This window comes from Chiloscyllium plagiosum, chromosome 33, assembly GCF_004010195.1.
Source record: "Chiloscyllium plagiosum isolate BGI_BamShark_2017 chromosome 33, ASM401019v2, whole genome shotgun sequence".
Taxonomy (NCBI): Eukaryota; Metazoa; Chordata; class Chondrichthyes; order Orectolobiformes; family Hemiscylliidae; genus Chiloscyllium; species Chiloscyllium plagiosum.
The window spans coordinates 19,410,218-19,430,439 of record NC_057742.1 but is presented as its reverse complement, the minus strand read 5'-3'; the positions used below and the strand labels follow the sequence as shown (position 1 = coordinate 19,430,439).

Here is a 20,222-nt window from a genome sequence, read left to right as displayed (position 1 = left end):
GTACTCATCCTAGGATTTTCCGTTATGAAATTAATAACTATTCTAATATAGTAATGTATCAATCTTTTTTTCAATGCTTTGATTTTTGTGGCAGTCAATTAAGTAAGTATGCTTCCAAGACCAAACAGTTTAAAGCTTTAAAAAGTAAATTAGAATGTCATGAATCTTCTTCTGTTTTCACCTTGTCAAATGCAGTAAGATGCATTCCACTCATTGCAAATATTCCACTTCACATATGAAGCTTTAGTATGTACTGAAATGGGAAATTTCAAGCCAATTTAAAATGTTTCACTATTACTGCGTGTTTTAGCTGTCCTGTTCCAATTTTAAATCATTGTATTTAGCTGCATCTGTTCCATTTGTAGGTGTTCCTCAGGAAGATTGTCTTTCTTAAATTGTAATGTGCCTTCCATATCTGGATGCGTGTCCATAGTTATACAGAAATCCTATTAGATGGACAATTTAGAGTATATTTCTCTCTCCACACTTCTCAAAATATATGAATAGTTAAAATGTATCTTTCCATTCATTCTGTCCACTTTTTTAACATTCAGTACTGTTAGGAGTGAAGGGTTGTGCCAGTGCTCTTCTGGCAATGTGTGGTGACCCATGTTGAGGTAATTTCCAGTTCCCACCATCTTCCCACCTGAACAGCTAATACTATAAACTCAAGAGGGTTAGTGTGGGGTTGGGCGCAATACAAATGCAACACATTTTTAGCTTGTTGATTTCATGAAAGATAGATTCACAACTTTTAGTTATAGAACTGACTTTTTAAAATTACGGTGTTCCACTGACCAGTTAAAGAATCCATTTTGGTTTGATTTTACAAACTGGGTGATTTTAAGCAAATTATGTTGTGTACAAGGCAAACCCAGAAGTTTAAATCTTATGTAAATTTTGTCCATAATAGTTGTGAAAAACCATATTTGTCAAAAATAATGACTAAAGACAGTAAGGCTTGTTTTTTTATTAAAATTCATTGATTATAAATGGGTGCATGTTCCTTTTTGAATCTAATTTATGATTAACATTTGCTAATTTAAACTGGAACCAGTAAATGTAAAGTCTTTTTGTGTACACTGTTTGCACAACCTGGATAAGCATCATTGTTAATGTCATAGTATTTTGTAGTTACGTCAAAAATGTACTTCTGTGCATGCCCAATCCCCAATTCATTGCCAAGGGACTTCACTAATAATTTTTGACTGTACATACAGTAAAGGAATCCTATGGTAAATAAGCTTTCATAATCTGTTATTATATGAAAAAAAACTATTTACATTTTCACCACAGCATCTAATGCTTCATGTAAAACCAATCAATATTCCCCATTTGTTAACTTATCACAAACATAACATTTCATCTTATGCAAATATTAAAGTTCAGTTTTGCACTGGCGTAAATGACTTGTGCAGACCCAAAATTAAAGAAACTGTAATTTGAGGAACTGTAAAGTCTTCTGTTGAATTAGATTAGATTACTTAGTGTGGAAACAGGCCCTTCGGCCCAACAAGTCCACACCGCCCCGCCGAAGCGCAACCCACCCATTCCGAACCCGGGTCTCTAGTGCTGTGAGGCTGTAGTGCTAACCACTATGCCACCCACGGTGTTGACTAGATTATTGATCAGTGCGGTCAAATAAAACAAAAGTAGGATCAAATTAGTTTGCTCAAGCACACTGACCTGATAATCTCTAAGAAGTTACTTTCAATATTTAAGCTCGTTAATTTTAAAGTGTTAGTTGAATTAGTTGGAGAAGTGTGGCTAGAACAACAATAAGAATTTCCTTAAAAAGATCTGGAATAAAAGGAAATCATTAAATTGCTTGCCAAGGATTGATGCAATGGGGAGTTCTAGACACTTGCTTCTAATGAAACTCTGGAATGTGACCTGTTTTGTTGTGCGCTTTTGCTTTTAAGTACATACGATTTTACTACCTAGCAGCTACTTTATTGTACTACCTTTGGCTTATCTTAAACCTAAAGACCTAACTAAAGGAGATCTCTGATCCTCAGAGATTGAATTTTCCATTCATTGACAAAATTTAGTCCCATGTGTTTGTTAAGAAAACCTCACCAAACTTGTAAGTATGGGTAGTGGAAAATTTATGGACACTGCCTGTTGTATACTTGAAATATTTTACAATTTAATACTAACTGGGTTATCTTTCTATAGCCAGCTCAGCATCTTTCAATATATGAAGTGCACTATTAGCAATGTATAACTGAAAAATGTTTACACTTTTGAAAAAACATAATGTATATGTTTTATGTAACTAAATTGATACTTTTGTTACTTTTGCATTCAGTACCAACTTTGAGTTTATATTAAAATTTTGAAATATTAAGCTTGTTCTCCACAGATTAGATGGAAAAGTAAAACCAAACTTCAAGGATATAAATGTAGTAAAGTTTTCGATCTAGTTTTTCATTTGTCAATTTTTTTTCAGGAGTGTTTTCACTAAATTTATATGCATGTCTCACGAGAAATAACTTTACCTTGAACGTGTAACTGTCGCTGTTAAGATTACAATATGCATCGGTGTGTCCACTCCAAGTAAACTCCATTGTTGTTTGTAGGTTTAGCAAATTATGTAAGAAAAGCATAACCATTAATCAGTCATTGTCCAAATGAGTGTGTGTCTGTTAGCAGAACTTTTGCATTGCTTCCAATTTACGATGTGTCCATAATATCCATGTAGATATTTTCTTTCTCTGCTAGCATTTTGATAGAATTTTCCCTACTGTAAATATATTACAATAAAACATGCTAAAACAGTTGTGTTTTTTCTTACTTTTAACAGGTTTAAACATATTCTAATAATTTTCCACCTTTGTACTTTCTCAACTACTCGCCAGCTTTCATTTCACGTGAAGCTTTACAGTTAACTTTAGTTTTGCTGTGTATTTTCTGATTTTGAGGTTAAGGACCAGCACGCTTTTGACCTATGAACTACTCAACCAGGTAACTCATGAAAACTTAATTTAGACACTTTAAAAGAAGTGGCAGCCATATTTGAATAGTGCTTTCTACTAATGGGCGATGTGGTTGTTCAGCAAGATGCAATATCATAAGATTCATGTGTATTTGGCTGGACAGGTTCAGAGATGCATGAATGAAAAAATAAACAGTAATTTTGGCAGTGCTTCAAATATCTCTTTTATTGTGGTTTTTAAATCTTGTATATAATTCATAATGTTGATTTGGATAAAAGGAATAATGACTGAAGCAATCTGTGAAAATGCAGCAAGACTCCGTTGCCCAGAACTTGCATGACACCATTATTACTTACCAATGCCCAGCTACAACAAGACGACAGAATGTAACCATCATCCTTTGGTATTGAATGACATTATGGTCACTGAATCCCCACTACTGACATCCTTGGGTTTTAACTACTGATCAGAAACTCAACTGAACTAGCTGTATAAATAGTGTGCCTACAAGAGCAGGTCTGGGAATCATAACTGTCCACTAACAATAAAGCCTGAGTAAGGAGTGTGATCGAAATATTCCCACTTACCTGGATTAGCGCAGCTCCAAGAAACATTTAAGACATCGTCCATAACAAAGCAGCCTGATTCACTTACACTACAGCCAAATATCCATTTTAAGAACTACCAACTATTGTGAATTAAAGATCAACTTAATGGGTGTGTGCATATCAAACTTTGGTTTATGTGTATGTAAGAATATTCAAAATTACTCAACAAATGAAATAAATTACTCACTAGTTTTTTATTGATAAAGTATGTTATTTCAAAAACAAAGCAAGTGTTTAAAGTTAGCCAAATTAATTAAAGTTGAGATTATACCACACACTTTTAAGTAAACTGTTCAAAGCAAGATATGTACATTTAAGACTCTGAGCAATACCCGATATTCACTAAACATTGAGGTACTTGCTGAATTGATTCTGGTTTTTTAGTATTCAGTATTTTTAAAGGGGGTAAGAAAACATTTGGGTAAAATGAGTGGCATTGCAGAAGTAGAAGTAGATTTGTAGAAGTAGCAAACTGTGTATGGTTAGATACGCAGTAATAGCTACAATTTATTGCTGTAATTTGTAAATGAGGTCCTACAGACTATTCATCCACTGTGTCTAAGACAATTAAATGCTGGTTCCACTAACTTGCATTGCCAACAGGAGTTACTAGATAGTGATTGGCAGCAGGAACCTATGGTTATTTCTTCATTGCCTAACTCTGACCAGTTACAGCTCCACACGGGTAAAACCAACTAACTCTGCACAGAACAGGATGGGGACCATGTGGCTAAATTCTTTATCTGATGGTTCAATGTTTACATTATTATTGGAAACCAAGAGTACCAATTTTTGAAGTCTATGGAAAATCTGGCTCCTTGGAGATCCATGCATAAATTAAAAATGCTGTCCAATATAACTATACATTTTAATGTATTGACTTTTGTATTGCTGAGAGCAAAAGAAAGTCAAAAGTTTTTATATTTCATGTTGATTTTGTTACAAATTTTCCTGAAGAGGGAATATCAATATAATATGAACATTTTCATACTGAGAAGAGCATATTGATTAGTTGGTAGAGATGTGCGATGAAGAATGCAAAAATTGGATGATGACTGACAGTTAACTGCCAAGTTTTGTTTAAACTTAAACCAGGTAGCTTTACTTTGAATTGTCAAGGCATTGCCCTGAGGAATGAATCAGTATGGCTGTCAACTACTTTGCTCAATTGAAATAGTGTAATGTGTATACACATTCTTTTTATTTAGAAAATCTTGCCCAAGCGCAGAATCCCAGTGTTGGGAACTATTTTCAGAGTTTTGCAATCATAGGCTGGTTAGGCAAGGTCAGTACTTTTGTCTGGTGTGAGCAACCGAAGTGACATGCTATTTTGTATGGTCTGGCAGTTTTCCAGACGTATGGCCTGCAAACCTAGCATCACACCAGCTGTGAAATTCATATGCCACTTTCCTCATTCGTGTAATGGGCAGAACATCATTGAGACATCAAGGCAGCGTCCTGTTAGTGGTGATCACCACCTATGTTTCTACTTCACACTACAAATTATGCAAATGGCTTTGATGTGCTCTATTTCACCTTGTGTGCATAGTGAGCAAATGCTTGGGCCTTAACAAGATTGCTGACAGGGTCAACGTTGCGCTGTATGGAACTGCAGGAGCTCCAATGCATAGCCATTTTCTCAGCATTACTGGAAAATGTATATATTAATCATATTATTTTTCCATTGAATGCCAAACATTGTACAAACTCACAAGTGCCACTTTGGACTTGAAAAGTGCCCAGACTCTCATTATCCGGAAGGGTAAGGTATCTCATAAATTCGACTAACCGGTAAAAGTAGCTGTCGTACACTGCTGCTATGCAATAGCAGCAGCAGCCCATGTTTGCAAACATCTAAATTGTCCAACATTAGATGTGATTCTGTGATTTGTCAGCATTTGTTAAACAATCCCAGATGAGTTATGAATTACATTGTCAACCAATTTAAGATTCAGTCTGGCTCACAGTATAACATACTTGCCTGTACTGGAAACTGCATACCTTGATATGCAGGAGCCTGTTCCTTGCAGACCGAAAGACAAGTACACATACTGCACCTGTTTATACTGAACAAAATAGCTAACAGCAATCTGGTTAATTCTTTAGGATAATCCGAGTCAACCTGCCTATTTAAATATAAATAAAACTTGCAAGCTGTCACTTGTTATCTAACTGATGCATTCTCTTTGGCAATATCTATACTTGATGAAGGGCTTGTACCCGAAATGTCACTTCTCTTGCTCCTCTGGTGCTGCCTGACCTGCTGTACTTTTCCACTCTCGACAATATCTATACCAATCCACTTGCCAACCATCAGCACACTTCTAATACAAATGTTGTTCCCCTGGAACTGTCATGAAGAATGCATGACAAAAGGTTTCAGCAAAATATATCCTTTTCTGAGCAATACACAATGACTGTGTGTTGACTTTGGTTACATAGTATATGTATTTTAAAGGATGCCTTAATTTAAACTGAAGGAAATTTATCTCATGTGGCCTTCTCATTACACAACATTTTAAATATTGCCTCACAAAATAGATTTGCTATTGAGCTAAATAAACAAACAGACATTGAGATAAAATATATTCAGTTTTTGATCAGAATAACACTTGCTTATTTCACAAAATGGACATTTTGGGGGTGATCTGAACCCTAGGGGTGATGTCTACAAGCTGCATTGGTCTGGTGGCTCAGTTATTTAATTGTATTGCTTTTTTTTAGATTTGGCATAAGATTCTAATCCCTGTCAATATTTAAGTGAAGTTATCTTTCACCTCTGTAAATGTTTTTTAAGACCGGGTTCATTTTACAACTTATGACCTTTTTTATGTTGACTTTAGTATCTGGTGATCCAGGATAGCATTGGCTGTGTTCTAGATTTCGAGAAATGTGTTTATCAGTAAATGTTCTGGTCAAACATCTCAAATACTGTTACAGTGACTAGAATTGACTTAGAATAACATTGTTGTTAAACCTTTTCTCTTCTGAAACAAAACACAATGCTAATTCTTCCAAGTGCAAAGAACTGACCCTAAATGAGACTATGGAAACTGTCCAGCAGCTTCAATGCATCCAGTTCCTTCACCATCCAGTTACAAATCCACTACAAATAGTGGCCGTCAAGAATACACTCCTTTTAAAGCGACTGGGAAATTGGAATAGAGACTCAGAAGCATTCTGCAGTTTCAAACTGTTTTTATAAATTAAGTATTAGTGAGATGCACCGTAGAGAAAACACTCAGCATTTTGATAGAAAATCCTAATGGCATCTGATGCCATGACCCCATCTTTCATATTATTAAAATAACATCTCATTTGTGTTTTTTAACAAAACAAAATCAACCAAGGAGGAATAGACTGGTAAGCATAATGTCAGACTCCTTGGAGTATAAGTGGACTGCGTCCTCATAAAATTAATTGTCCGTTCAGTTGAGCACGCAGCCTCAGTAGACTGGAACTTTATTAGAAAAAGAAAAGCCTCACAAAATTACCCTTCCATCATCAGTGTAGTGACAAATTATCACTATGCCAATACCACATTAATATTCAGCATTAATATTCAAATGCTTTTATGAGTAAATGGATTACTAAAATGTTATTTGCCTACTCCCAGGGTAAAGATTTCCGCTGAGGTAGCATTCATGATGAATAAAAAGTCTCCTAAAAATGGAGAGAATTGATGCAAAACCACATTTGCTTTTTTTTTGGACATCATCCTTGTCCACATCTAATAAGAGTTAGATAAAGAGTACAATTTAAAACCTCTCACCAGCACAGAACTGACAAGTAATCTGTTAATTCTTTGTTATAATTTGTGATAACATTTCAATGACAATCAGATTGAGGGTCTTGGCATTTCTGTTCCTTTGATTAAAACAAATTGTTTCATAAATACATAGGTTTTAATTTGAAAGCTTTCAGAGTCAAGAAGGCATTCAATACTCAAAGTACAAATGGAGAAAAGAAAAACAAATGTGCACTAGACCTAAGACAGAGATGCATTAATTCCAGCCCTACCTTTGGCTTACTACTATTGAGAAACATATCAGCTGTGATTGAATGGTGGAGCAGACTCAGGCGGCTGAATGTATTATTTCTGCTCCACTCTTACGGTCTACAATTAGGACAGGATTGTCTGTTTGAACAGTTTGGCAAGTTCCTAATTATCTTGAAATGAACTTATAAATGATACATATTAGTACCACTGCATATCCATGATAGGATATGAAACCATTGCTGAAAGAAAATTAGTATAATTAAATAAAAATCTCTAACCTATACCCATTATGAACTATAGCCCAGACTGCTTACAGATATATATCTTGAATAGTGGATACAATTCTCACATGTAAGTTATACATTATTAGTTTTCTTCACATTTCTTTCCAGATACAAATATCTCAAAAGATAATGCTGATTATGTTATTGGCTAAATTTGGATAGGGGCTGAAAATGAACAATAACCCTTTGCTGGGACAATTGCAGGTAGCACACAAACCGGGTGCTGTCTGCTAATTTAAGTAAAAATAAAAGCCCTTGTCATCCAACAATTGCTTTTTGAGTTGCTTCGGTGACTCATTTGTAGGCTGACTGCTGCAGAATGAAGCTTTTATGGTTATTGCCAGATGTAACACAATCAATGACCATGTGCCATGTGGAGGTGGAGGGGAATGAATCCCATTTTGACCAGCATGACACTGATGCATGGCACATTGAAAGTGATGTGCATGTGGTCAATAGCACCCTGCACCAAGGCTCAAAAAGCAGATGGGATCTTAGGGTTTATAAGTAGAGGAATATAGATTAAAAAGCAAGGAATTTAGTGATGAATCTGGCTCAGCCTCAACAGGAGTAATGTGTCCAATTCTGGGGCACCTTGTTTGAGGAAGGATGAACAGGCAGAACCGATTTGCAAGAACGGTTCCAGAATTGAGAGGATCTAATGCATCCTACAAGAAGCTAGGTTTGTTCTCCTTTGACGAGAAATGACGCAGAGATGGTTTGATAGAGGTGCTCAAAATTTTGTGGTCTTGACAAGTAGACAGAAGAAAACTGTTGAGCAGCAGAGAACACCAATTGAAGGTGACTGGTATAAGAACCCAATGGTGATGGGAAGATAAAATAATTGCAGTACTACTGTGGGGCAAAGGTACAGGTGGGATTAGCTGAATTGGTCGAGACATGGACCTGACGAGCTGAATGGCCTCAAATATTAACTGTTTCTCCTTTCACTTATTCTTGCAGTTCTACTGAGTTTCTGCAATACAAATTGCTTTTATTGTAGTATACTCTACGATTGCCTTCCAGGAACTGCTAACGGAGTCTTTTTCAGTTCTAAAATAACTGTCAAATTAAATAGCATGGTTGACTCTCAAACAATAGGTGTAGAGCTCTAATTACGTGCTTAGTTTTTAGCTAATTCTTTTAGGAGTGATACAATCCTGTCATTTTCTCGCTGCTCTTTACATGATTTTTAATTCAGTCAGAGCACTTGGACGCTGCTGACAAGGAAGAATTTGTTTGCCATCCCTGACTGTCCTTAACAAAATGCCCAGCTCAACCATTTCAGAGGTCAGTTAAGTTGCATTGCCAAGACTGAAAGGTCAAGTACAAACTAAGATTGGCAAAAATCCTTTCTTCCAGAATAGCAGTAAACTAGATAGGCTTTTACAAAGGCTAGTCATTACATTGCCCTAATTTCTGATTCAACTTTTTCATTCTTGATTCATTTATTAACAATTTCATGTTATCATTGTGGGATTTGAACTCATGGTTTTGGATTATTTGTTCAATGTTCTGGATTACAATTCAGGTAAATAATCAACCACTATTCTACCATTCCAAGGGGGGTATGTACTGCTACCAATGTGATTTGCATTCCTCATTTACACCATTGAAGAAAGCCACACTTGAAACGCACACTATACAGATATATTTTCCTTCCAGGTTATTAAGCTACCATTTAAAAAAAAACTTTCTCGTGGATTTTATGCAAGGAATTCAGAATCACTGGCCACAAGAATCTTTACATAATTCAATTTGAAGTTAACTCCCTCTTGGAGGTTTCTACACAGTAGATCTAGCTTCTTATATCTCATTCAAGACAATTGTTCTCATCAGACACATTCTCCTCAGTTCGGCTATGAGTGGCAACCTGTTTTAGCTAACAGACTGCACTTTGTGTGCAACCTTCCTCTGAGTCAATGGAAATCATATGCATCATTGAGAGGTCCATTGTTCTGCTCTTGGACGTTTCCAAATGGGGGATGATGGCACAGCTTGTTTGATAAGTCTTTGAGCAAGCTTGCCTGTGCATCTCTCTGCTCAGTTTTAGTAAAAACAACCTTAACAATCATTGTTATCATTTACAACAAATATTTTGTAGAAGACAGAAATGTAGTTGATTTTAAAATGGTAATTGTTTTTGAAATTCTCATTAATTTTGATTTTACTAGCCTTGTGCTAATAAAAATAGAATTTTTCACTCTTTTAGTATAATAGAATTTGTAGGCAACCAATCCCACTCAACAGATTAAAAAGGATGAGGCATTCAGAATGACTGGGTATGCCAAAGAAGTAAACTAAGGCAAATCTAACTTTAGAGCAGCAATTTTTCAGATTCAGATGACAAAGAAAACCTAGCACAGAAAGTGCTGAGATTTAGTTTGAGTTTTCTGTAGGAGATGATGGCTGGTTTAGAGGCTGATTTGGTTGTATAAATGAATCAGGTAAACTTTCTGCATGGTCCACGAGTTCATAAGAGTCACGCATATTAGATAGCCCATACCAAAAGACAATCCACTCTCCAGTTGTAAAGCTTCCATCGCACTGTTTGAAATACCTGTACAAGAGAAAACCATGTATATTGGTTGTGAACTGCATTGACCATGGTGGCTAGAAAATACACGTCAACTCTTCAAATATTCAGCTAAATCAAAACAAGAATCAAATTAATGAAAACAAGAAAATATCAATTTGAGCAGTTTAGACTAGATTCCCTGTAGAATGGAAACAGGCACTTCGGCCCAACAAGTCCACGCCGACCCCCCCGAAGAGTAACCCACCCATACCCATTCCCCATATATACCCCTGACCTACACACCTAACACTAGCTTCAGATTAAAAGGGTCATCTATTTAAGATAGAAATGTAGCGATTTCTCTCCTCACAGCAGAGTACAATGGAGGCTGTCACTGAATATAGTTAGGCCCAGTTATGACAGATTTTTGCATTGCACGAAATTGAGGTTTATCATGATTAAGCAGAATGTCAAGTTGAGGCCAAGATCAGATCAGCCACAGTGTTATTGGTGGTCAAACAGCTCCTAGGGTCAAATGGCTTACTCCTGTTCCTAGTTTTTATATTGTTTGGAAAAGAGTGAAGTTAAATAATGAGGAAGAAGCAGTTATTTACAGTACTCCTTTCTGGCATCGTCATACCTGCCAAAGCAACAACTGGTATATTGTACCAATTGGAAAATAAAATCCAAGACTGGGTTATGGATATTGTGACACATTTAATTATACCATATAATGATAGTCCTGGTCATGAGAGAAGCTGTGAATAAATGACTTAAAAATCCAGTATTGAGACATGCAGATCAGTCAAGTACCAGGTTGAATACAAAATCTAACTTGAAGCTACTCAACATTAGTTCTAGGTGGATTCCCCACAACTGGCCATAAATTGTTGAGATTGCATTGGATCTGAGGTGTGGTAGGATGGTGAAATCCAACCAGACATGCTGCTTTTAGCCATTAACAGTGACACTTGGTAAAAAGTACATACATGGTTAACTTTACCAGTGCTGTTCTCAGCTGACATCCATGACCAAATAGTCCATTGACATCCATTGCCTATGGTCATGTGTAAAGAATGGACAATTGGACAATGGATTTTACCATTAAGCGGCTGTATTTCTAAATAAAAGAGGAGAAAATTTGGAGAAAGGAAAATGGGTCCAGATTTAGATTAAACATTGGCTCTGGATCAAGATTCCAAAATAATATTGGTCCTTATTCTGTCACGCCCCCTCTGTAACTGGCTGGAGTCACAACAATTTGGTTGATCAACAGTCAAGCCGGCTTGTACGTGGCATCGACTTGCCAAAATTTCATTCAGCTGGCTGTTGCATACAAGCAGGCTTACCTCTATAAATTAGTTTCTATGCCATTCTGGCTATCCCGTTCTGTCTGTGCCACTCAGTCTCTGCTTCGGTTTGCTGACGTGTCTGTACGTTGCGCAAGTAAACATAACAGAAGATTAAGAAAAGCAGACAGAGGCAGGAGGAACAAGAGTGGCAGAAGAAAAGGAAGCCAGACATAAGCAGAAGCAGGGATGGCGTAACAATGAGGAAACTAGCAACAGGGATGAAGGAAAACACAATAAGTAAGGGGTGGAAAAGGAGGTGGCAGAGGAGCAGGTGTGGGAGAATTGGATGCAGGATTGTATAAGTAGTACCTGCCACAGTACCTTCTGGTGTGCACTGTCCTATTTTTTGCTTAGTTTCTTCAGTTTGACTTAGTATTTGGTATTTTCCAATGTAATAACTTTAATTTGTTTTTAAGTGATGAACTGATTATCTGCAATATTGCTCACCTGCAGTCTGTGATGGGATTGTAGTTGGGCGGCACGGTGGCACAGTGGTTAGCACTGCTGCCTCGCAGCGCCAGAGACCCGGGTTCGATTCCCGCCTCAGGCGACTGACTGTGTGGAGTTTGCACATTCTCCCCGTGTCTGCGTGGGTTTCCTCCGGGTGCTCCGGTTTCCTCCCACACTCCAAAGATGTGCAAGTCAGGTGAATTGGCCATGCTAAATTGCCCGTAGTGTTAGGTAAAGGGGTAAATGTAGGGGTAGGGGTAGGGGTATGGGTGGGTTACGCTTCGGCGGGTCGGTGTGGACTTGTTGGGCCGAAGGGCCTGTTTCCACACTGTAAGTAATCTAATCTAATCATTCGTACCTGAGCTAAAGAACAGCAGCCAGACAGCACAGAACAGCAGAGAGTCAGGAGACAGTGCACAGCAGGAGAGGGGTCAGCAGCATGCAAACTGAGCTGTACAGCGCAGTGGACGTGAGAGTGCAGTACAGGAACAGTGGGCACGGACTTTTAAAATCAACTGATTGGGCCTTAAGGAAAAGTGGAGACCTCCGTATTAAAGGTTGCTGGACTTCAAAGAATCTTGGTAGCAACTTTTCTTTCCAGTCAGAAGACCTGTACTTGGGATTTGTCTTTAAAAGTTCCAGAATTATATTATTTATTGCTGTGAAAAGACATTTTGCTAAATAGAGTCATAGAGATGTACAGCATGGAAACAGACCCTTCGGTCCAACCCATCCATGCCGAACAGATATCCCAACCCAATCTAGTCCCACCTGCCAGCACTTGGCCCATATCCTTCCAAACCCTTCCTATTCATATACCCATCCAAATGTTGCAATTGTACCAGCCTCCACCAAAATAATTGAGAGTGTCCAAAGAATTGTGCTGACAACCAATTTAAGATTGCCAGTTGGGCTTGCAGTGTGGCACGTGGAAACTACATATATGAATACACAAGGTAAATGGAAAGAACACTCAACAAAATAGGTGACAGGCATTCGCTGGTTCATTTCTTGGGCAATGCCTTAGCCTGTTAGAATGAGCCTGCCTGGTTTAAAATCTAAACAGGTTTTGGCAGGTAACTGTTACCCATCATAAACTGGTGCATTCTCCACAGCAGCACATCTACTATTCAAAGTCCACCTGTTACCAAAAAGCATTCTCCTCTCATACAGTATAAATGGTGTTTCTCTTTTACTTTATTATTTCTTGCAAATTGTCCTGATGAATGCAAGATGAATGCTTTCACAAAAATGTGTCTTTTTTTCCAGCAGTTGTATGTTCTGTACTACTAAACATTGTAAGATTTTCTATTCATACTGCAAGCTGAGTCTTACTGTGTGAAAGCTAAATTCTGAGAATTACAATCTGTCAGAATGGAACAGAAGTGTTGACTCCTTCATTATGTCAAGGGTAATCCACCATTGTGATATCTGTACACGGTCACTGGCATGCAGTGCAAGTCCATTAGTTGATTAAGCCTCTTTGCTTCCAAACCTGTTACTGATCTAATTCAAGCCCCAAAACTTTGGAGAGGGCCATGTCTAAAAAAAACTAGAAACACCAAGAGGTGTTTTAAAAACCTCCAAAGAGAAGCTTCTTAAATAGCTGTTTGCTTCCATTTCCACAAGGGCTATCTTTACGTTATTATCATGGTTTACTGCTTTCCACCTTATACAATTATCTTAGCAAAGGTCCTAGGTTCAGAGTTTGATTAACAGCTCATCGAGAATACTGAAGTATTGATCTGGGGCTAGATATACAAGTCTAGTTGCTTTTATTAGGGATTAATTATTTGAGGGGATTTAAAAGTTTTTAATGGATTTTCATGAGTGGGTATATTTTTAAATTTAGTAAGGCAACAATAGATACTTAGACCCTTCATTTTAACATGGCTCCTAAGGTCTACCCATGGTGGATATTGGATGAGTTGGCACGGAGGACATTAAAAGCAAAGATTGGTGGACATTATGGCATGTATTGGCTTGCGTTAGCACGTGTCATGAGGGCTATAAGGAGGCATGGAGTGGGTGAGAGCATGAATTGACAAGGGGGCATGAGGTTACATGGAGAATACTTGCAGAGGGTGATTAGGTGAAGGGTGAAGGCTACACATCAAGATTTAAGGGGACAACTGCTAATTGATTAAAGACAGGACTTGTAAATTTCTTGCTTTGGCATTTGGCTGTCTTCCACTATTCTCCACCAATCTTGGAGGAAAAATCAGGTTCTGACAGGGCATTTCGTCCAGAGGCAAGTAGAGGGAGCCAGGAAATTTTCTGATTCAGACGACCCTCATCGAGCAAATAGTCAACCCAAGGATCCAACCTCGTAGATTTATTGTTCATAAAATAATCCACACAATGAATTGTTAGACATGGGCAAGGCAACAAGCTGTGGTATTCATGTGAGGTTATAGTTTATTAAATCAGGTGTTAAACATGCTGCACAAGTCTGGAAATAATTAATGTAGAAAAGTGTTCCAAGGTGTCTTCTGGACAAAAACAAATGTTAAGAGGATTTTATGAGGACCCAGCAAATGTTTGGTACAGGAAATGCATTTTAATGAGGTTGAAAATTCAGATTAAGGCAGCATCTGGAATACTTGCCTTCATTAGTCAAGGTGTTGAATAGAAGAGCAAGGAATGTCAGCACAACATCGTGGGCTGAAGGGCCTGTTCTGTGCTGTACTGTTCTAATTATGATGGAGCTGTATATACTGTTAGCTCACAGCTGGAATATTGTGTGCAATTTTGGTCACCACAGCTGAGGAAGGATGTCATTGTTGTAGAGAGGCTGCAAGAGGAGATTCAGCTATGAAGAGAGACGAGATAGGCTGGAATTGTTTTCCTTAGAAATGAGAACTGAATTTAATGATTTATATTTTACAGTCAAAAGCTTCAAATGTTGCCTCAATTCTGCACCATTTCGAATAGTTTAAGGTATCACTGGAAGAGAATGTATCTTCGTTCTGCTATCTCCACCATGAACCCGGCTCACCAGCAACATCTGTCCCCCCATTTCTCCTCCAGTGCTGTCTGCGCCAGACCCACCAATGTAGGAGTCGCCATTCTTTAGGCACCATCTCCGCTCCTGGGTCCATCTTGTCGCTGCTGAGTCCCACGTTGAACCTGCACTCAGCCCCGCAACCAGAGTCCCAGCTCTGCTGCTACTGCCACCTCACCGATAACCAGAAGTCCCCATTCTGAGCTGACCATGACTATGACAAGAAGTCCCTGGCTCCGCAGCCCCCTCGATGACGCCACTCCAGGCAAATTGTGACCAGGAGTCCCTGGATCTGCTGTCAGGCCAATCCAGGCTGCCACAGCGCCAAGCGCATTCCTCTATGTTGTCACCTTGCCATCTTGAAGAGTCTGCTGTCCCCTCCAATTGCTGGAGGAGTTTTGCTGTCACTGCCTCAAATTATCGGAAAGCGCTGCCCTCTGCACGTATGGCCCATTCTCACTGCTGCACCGATGCCACCGGACTAACCGGCCAAAGAAAAGAAAAATGAAAGGAAATAACAAAAAAAAAAAAAGCAGAAAAGAAAGGAAGATAATAGGGACTGATAAGGCCTGGGTAAGTATCCGCACATAGCTCTGCTACTCCACTGTTATCTTGGAACCAGAGGGCTGTGGGGAACCTGGAACCTGTTTGAGGTGTACGGCCAAAAATAGGATGGATAAGGAGAAACCTTTTAGTGGAGGGGTCAACAAACAGAGGAAATAGTTTTAAGGTAAGGAGCAGAAGGTTTCCAGGAGATTTTACAGAAAACATTTTCACTAAGAAGGTGGTGGGTATCTGGAACTCACTGCCTAACAGGGTGTCAAAGGCAGAAACTTTCAAGACATTTAAGAAGTATTTAGATGAACACGTGATTCCTGATGAAGGACATATGCCTGAAATGTGGATTAACCTGCTCCTCATGCTGTCTGACCTGCTGTGCTTTTCCAGCACCACATTCTCAATTCTGATCTCCAGCATTTGCAGTCCTCACTTTCTCCTAGAACACTTGAAACCCCAAAGCATAAAAAACAATGGGCCAAATGCTGGAAAACAGGATTAGAATAAATAGATGACTGGCATTGTTACGAGAAGCCAAAGGGCCTTTTTTCCATTCTGTAAAGATTCTATGACTTTTTGTGAATCTACTATGAGATGGGACATGGAACGAATAAATTTTTAGAGGGAATTCCAGAACATTTTGGAGAAAAGAATGGGAGCAGAGACATCTGCTGCATTTGTGAAATTTTAGCTGAGTTATTGAAACTTTATGCTTTGCTTCCTGCCTGTTAGGTTTGTTAGACCTGTGGTGATCATGTCTCCTGGAAAAAATGTGTTGCAGTAAAGTCAGATCAGAAACTATGTTCTAAATCAAAGATTCAGGATTAGACCTTTCTCACTATTTCTACTTCAAAAGTAATTTTAAAGAATGGAAAACAAATTGCTTTGAAACTGGTGAAGGTGATTATTATTTAATGCTCTGTTGCATAATTAAATTTTAATTTTTTTTGTGCTATCCAAACACAGTTTCTACAGGATCCTTTGGGAGCAGGACATGTTTTCATTAAGGTCACAAAAGGAGGGGAAACTCTCATCAATTATTTTCCCTAATCATTAACATTATAAATCAGCCAGTGAAGAGGAAAGCACAGGACCATAAGGTATGGAGCAATGAGCAGAGAACTTTATCTTGGAGTCCCACCACTGTTTGCCAGCAGAATCAAATTCACCAAAACTCCTTAGATAGTACCTTCCAAATCCACAACCACTTTCTTCTAGAAATTCATAGGTACATGGATACTCCACAGTCTGCACGTTCCCCTCCAAATCATTTAACATCCCAATTTTGAAATATATCACTGTTCCTTTAGTGTTGCTAGGTCAAAATTCTTGAACTCTCTCCCCAGTGAGAGTATAGGTGTATCCACGTTAAATGAACTGTTCTGGTTCAAGAAAGCAGTTAACCTTCTTCAGGACAATTAGGGATGGCATTAAATTCTGACAGCCACATCCCAGTATTAAATTAGTTAAAAATTGAGTGGGGAAATTTTGATTGCATGCCTATGCTTAATTATTATGTACTGCAAGTCCGAATTTGAACACAGATAACCCTGTTCAACAAGTTCAGTTGTGTTCCATAAACTGACAAAAAGTATATGTACAATAGTACATAACTGAATAATGGTTATTTGAATCACTCAAATGAATACACTGTCACCTCATCCTGACATGTAGTGTTTGTAAGATGACAGTGAATTATTTATAAAAATAAAACGGTTGATAAATGGTGAAATTTGCAAGTAACATACCAGGGATTGATTCTGTTTGTCGCTCTTGATCTCCAGAACAGAGAGTCAAAATCCTGCCGAATACATTCCCAAAGCATTAGGCTGGTACCTTGGCCACGTTTATTTGTACTGACCACAAACTTGTCAAGATATGGCATTCCATTCAGGACAGGCTCTCTGGTGATAATTGCAGCAGCGCTGTACCTGTGGTAACATGGACAGAAAATAGTTGCTGTTCAAAACCTGTTCTAAGTTGTTAATTATTAAAGCTAATCATGACAACGCTGTTTCAAATTTGACTATAAAGAACAAAGACATAGGAACAAGATTAGATTATATGGCCCAATGAGCCTGCTCCACTATTTGGGACAATCCTCACTGATGTTTGGCTTCAACTCCACAATCCTGTCTGTTTCCCATATCCATTGATACGCAGAGACCAAACATCTGTGCACCTTAGCCTTAATGTAATTAATGATGCAGCATCCAGGGATCAGTGGAGCAGAAAATTCAAAATATGCCCAACTCTCAGAGTGAAGACATTTCTCTTCATTTAATCCTGAGAAATATTTGTAATTCCTATTTGCTCATTAAACTCCTTGCATAGAAAACATGTCTTATTATACCGAAACATATTGAACAAATTGTTCCAGCTGTAGAGAGGACCATGGCCTGACTTCACCAATCAGCTTCATGGAGTCAGCCTGACTGTTTTTCAAAAGGTTAGCCATAGAAGCAGCTGTCTTGTTTTGCTTTGCATGGGCTAACCCATTCTTTATCCAATTTTCTTCCCATCTAAGTTTTGCATAATCACATAACTAACAGTTATGATGGTCTAGAGAGGAGACATCTTTTAACTTTGTCAAAGCTTGCAAAGTGAATTATTGCCCTCCACTATTAAGTAGGAAAAACCAAATTTATTTCATCCACAAGGACAGACTTTATTGTGTGCTGGGTTACTCAGTCTCAGTTGGGATGATAAAAAGAAGTGGGGAGGGAAGGTGAGGTGCTGGGAAAGCAATTGGACTTTACATTCCTGATCAGTACTGGAAAATGTGCAGGTCTGGATGATATTGGAATCAGCTTACAATATCACCCCAATGTAAATCAACAATGAGCTTCATGCATATTTTAAGATTAATGCTTTTTTGATGCAGTGAAAGAAGTTCCCTTGAAGAAGATCTCATTCTCTCTGTTTGGGATATATCATAAATATGTACAGTATTGAATTTCACTGAGATTTCTTAGAACACCTTCATTCTGTCCATGTTATGAACTTGTGTCACTTTTCAAAAGTCTTGAAATTGATTGAATGTAGAGATAAGTCTCATCAATGATTTAACTGTTGATATGAGAAAAAGCACTGCAAAGTGAAAATGAATATCTAAATCCCAGCAGCAATCAAATAGAAACTAAAAGGCTTACCCTTCTGATAAATAAATAGAATGTAGCCTGGGATTCAGTAGTGAGATATAGTCCTTGTGTAGATCTTTTCCGAAAGATTTATTTATGAGTGATATTAGACGGGTTGTGTCTATTTCATCAAGACTTGTGTATCTGCGGATGGGTTCAGCATTTTTGAATAATGTCCCAGCTCCTGTAATAAATTAAAAAAAAAACACTCATCATCTCTGATCTGTCAGAGGGCTAATATTTCCAGTGATTTGTAATCTGCTGAAAGTATTATATATTCCTATTAAAGCACACTTCACAGGTATCATTGGGTAGTTTCTGCAGCTCACCAAACTAGCTACTCTTCATAAATCAGGCCTAATCCTGTCCTTCCAACCTTCCACATTTTCAGAGGATGTTGCTGGACAGCAAACAAATACAAACTTTGGTCAATGTTCCCCTTTCCACTTGGGACACTGGCATCCTGAGCAAATAAAATCAGCTAATTTTCACTGACTGCAGATCAAGCCTGATATTTTCTGATCTACGCACTGAATGAACTTCTTGAGCCATTAGAGAAGATAGAGAAAGCATGTTGACAACACATGAAACTCAATTCTATTTACAGATTCATTTCAACTTCAGTGTTTTGTCCTGATTTTATTCATTTGTACATGGGATGTGGGCTTACTGGCTAAGCAAACATTTATTACCTATCTATGTCCCTGAAGAAGATGGAGCTGAGCTGTTTCCTTGATTTGTTTAGTCCTTGATGGTAGAGATACCCACAGTACAGTTAAGAAGTGAGTTCCAGGATTTTGATCCTGTGACAATGAAGGAACAAAGACATTGTTCCTAATCAGGATGGTGTGTGAGTTAGATGGGAATTTACAGATTCCCATGCATCTACTGTTCTTATCCTTCAAAGTTGTAGGGATTGCACGTTTGGAAGGTGCTTTTGGTAGGGTTTCAGTAAGTTATTGTAATGTATCCAGTGGACACTATGGTCTGCTACTATTTCGCATCGGTAGTGAAAGGGGTGAATGTTCAAGCTAGTGGTGTCAATCAAAATGATTGCTTTCTCCAGGATAATGTTGAGTTTCTTGAGTGTTGTTGGAGCTCTGCCATCTAGGCAAATGGAAAATATTCCATCACCATCCTGACTGGTGTCTTGTAGATGATTGACATACTTTGCAGAAACCAGAAGTGAGTTACTTACTGCAGACTTCCTAGCCTGGTACTTATATGCTGGTCCAGTTCAGCCCTTGACTAACAATGAGCAACTGCTATATTCTGTCTTCTTGGAGATGGTCATTGCTTAGCATTTCCTGTAGGGTGAACGTTACTTGTCACTTAATGTGCAAGCCCAGAAGTTATCCATGTCTTGCTC

The 20,222-nt window shown here is 38.2% G+C and overlaps 2 protein-coding genes across 9 annotated transcripts in view; one reads left to right on the top strand and one right to left on the bottom strand.

The window, feature by feature from the left end:
- tmem101 (transmembrane protein 101) overlaps positions 1 to 20,222 on the top strand; it is an 86,725-nt gene that overhangs the window by 13,754 nt on the left and 52,749 nt on the right. The window lies entirely within an intron of this gene.
- Positions 1 to 20,222, bottom strand: part of nags (N-acetylglutamate synthase) — a 59,656-nt gene that overhangs the window by 2,773 nt on the left and 36,661 nt on the right. For 3 of the 7 annotated variants that reach the window (XM_043675082.1, XM_043675083.1, XM_043675084.1), the window contains 3 exons: positions 18,866 to 19,037; positions 17,462 to 17,644; positions 3,723 to 10,391 (listed from right to left, as the gene is read on the bottom strand). In XM_043675082.1, the coding sequence (XP_043531017.1) occupies positions 10,211 to 10,391; positions 17,462 to 17,644; positions 18,866 to 19,037 (536 nt within the window). In that variant the 3' untranslated portion in view covers positions 3,723 to 10,210. Of the gene's footprint in view, positions 1 to 3,722; positions 10,392 to 11,698; positions 11,781 to 12,931; positions 15,637 to 17,461; positions 17,645 to 18,865; positions 19,038 to 20,222 lie in introns of those variants that run through there. The other 4 variants (XM_043675088.1, XM_043675085.1, XR_006309208.1 and 1 more) reach the window with 3 other exon arrangements.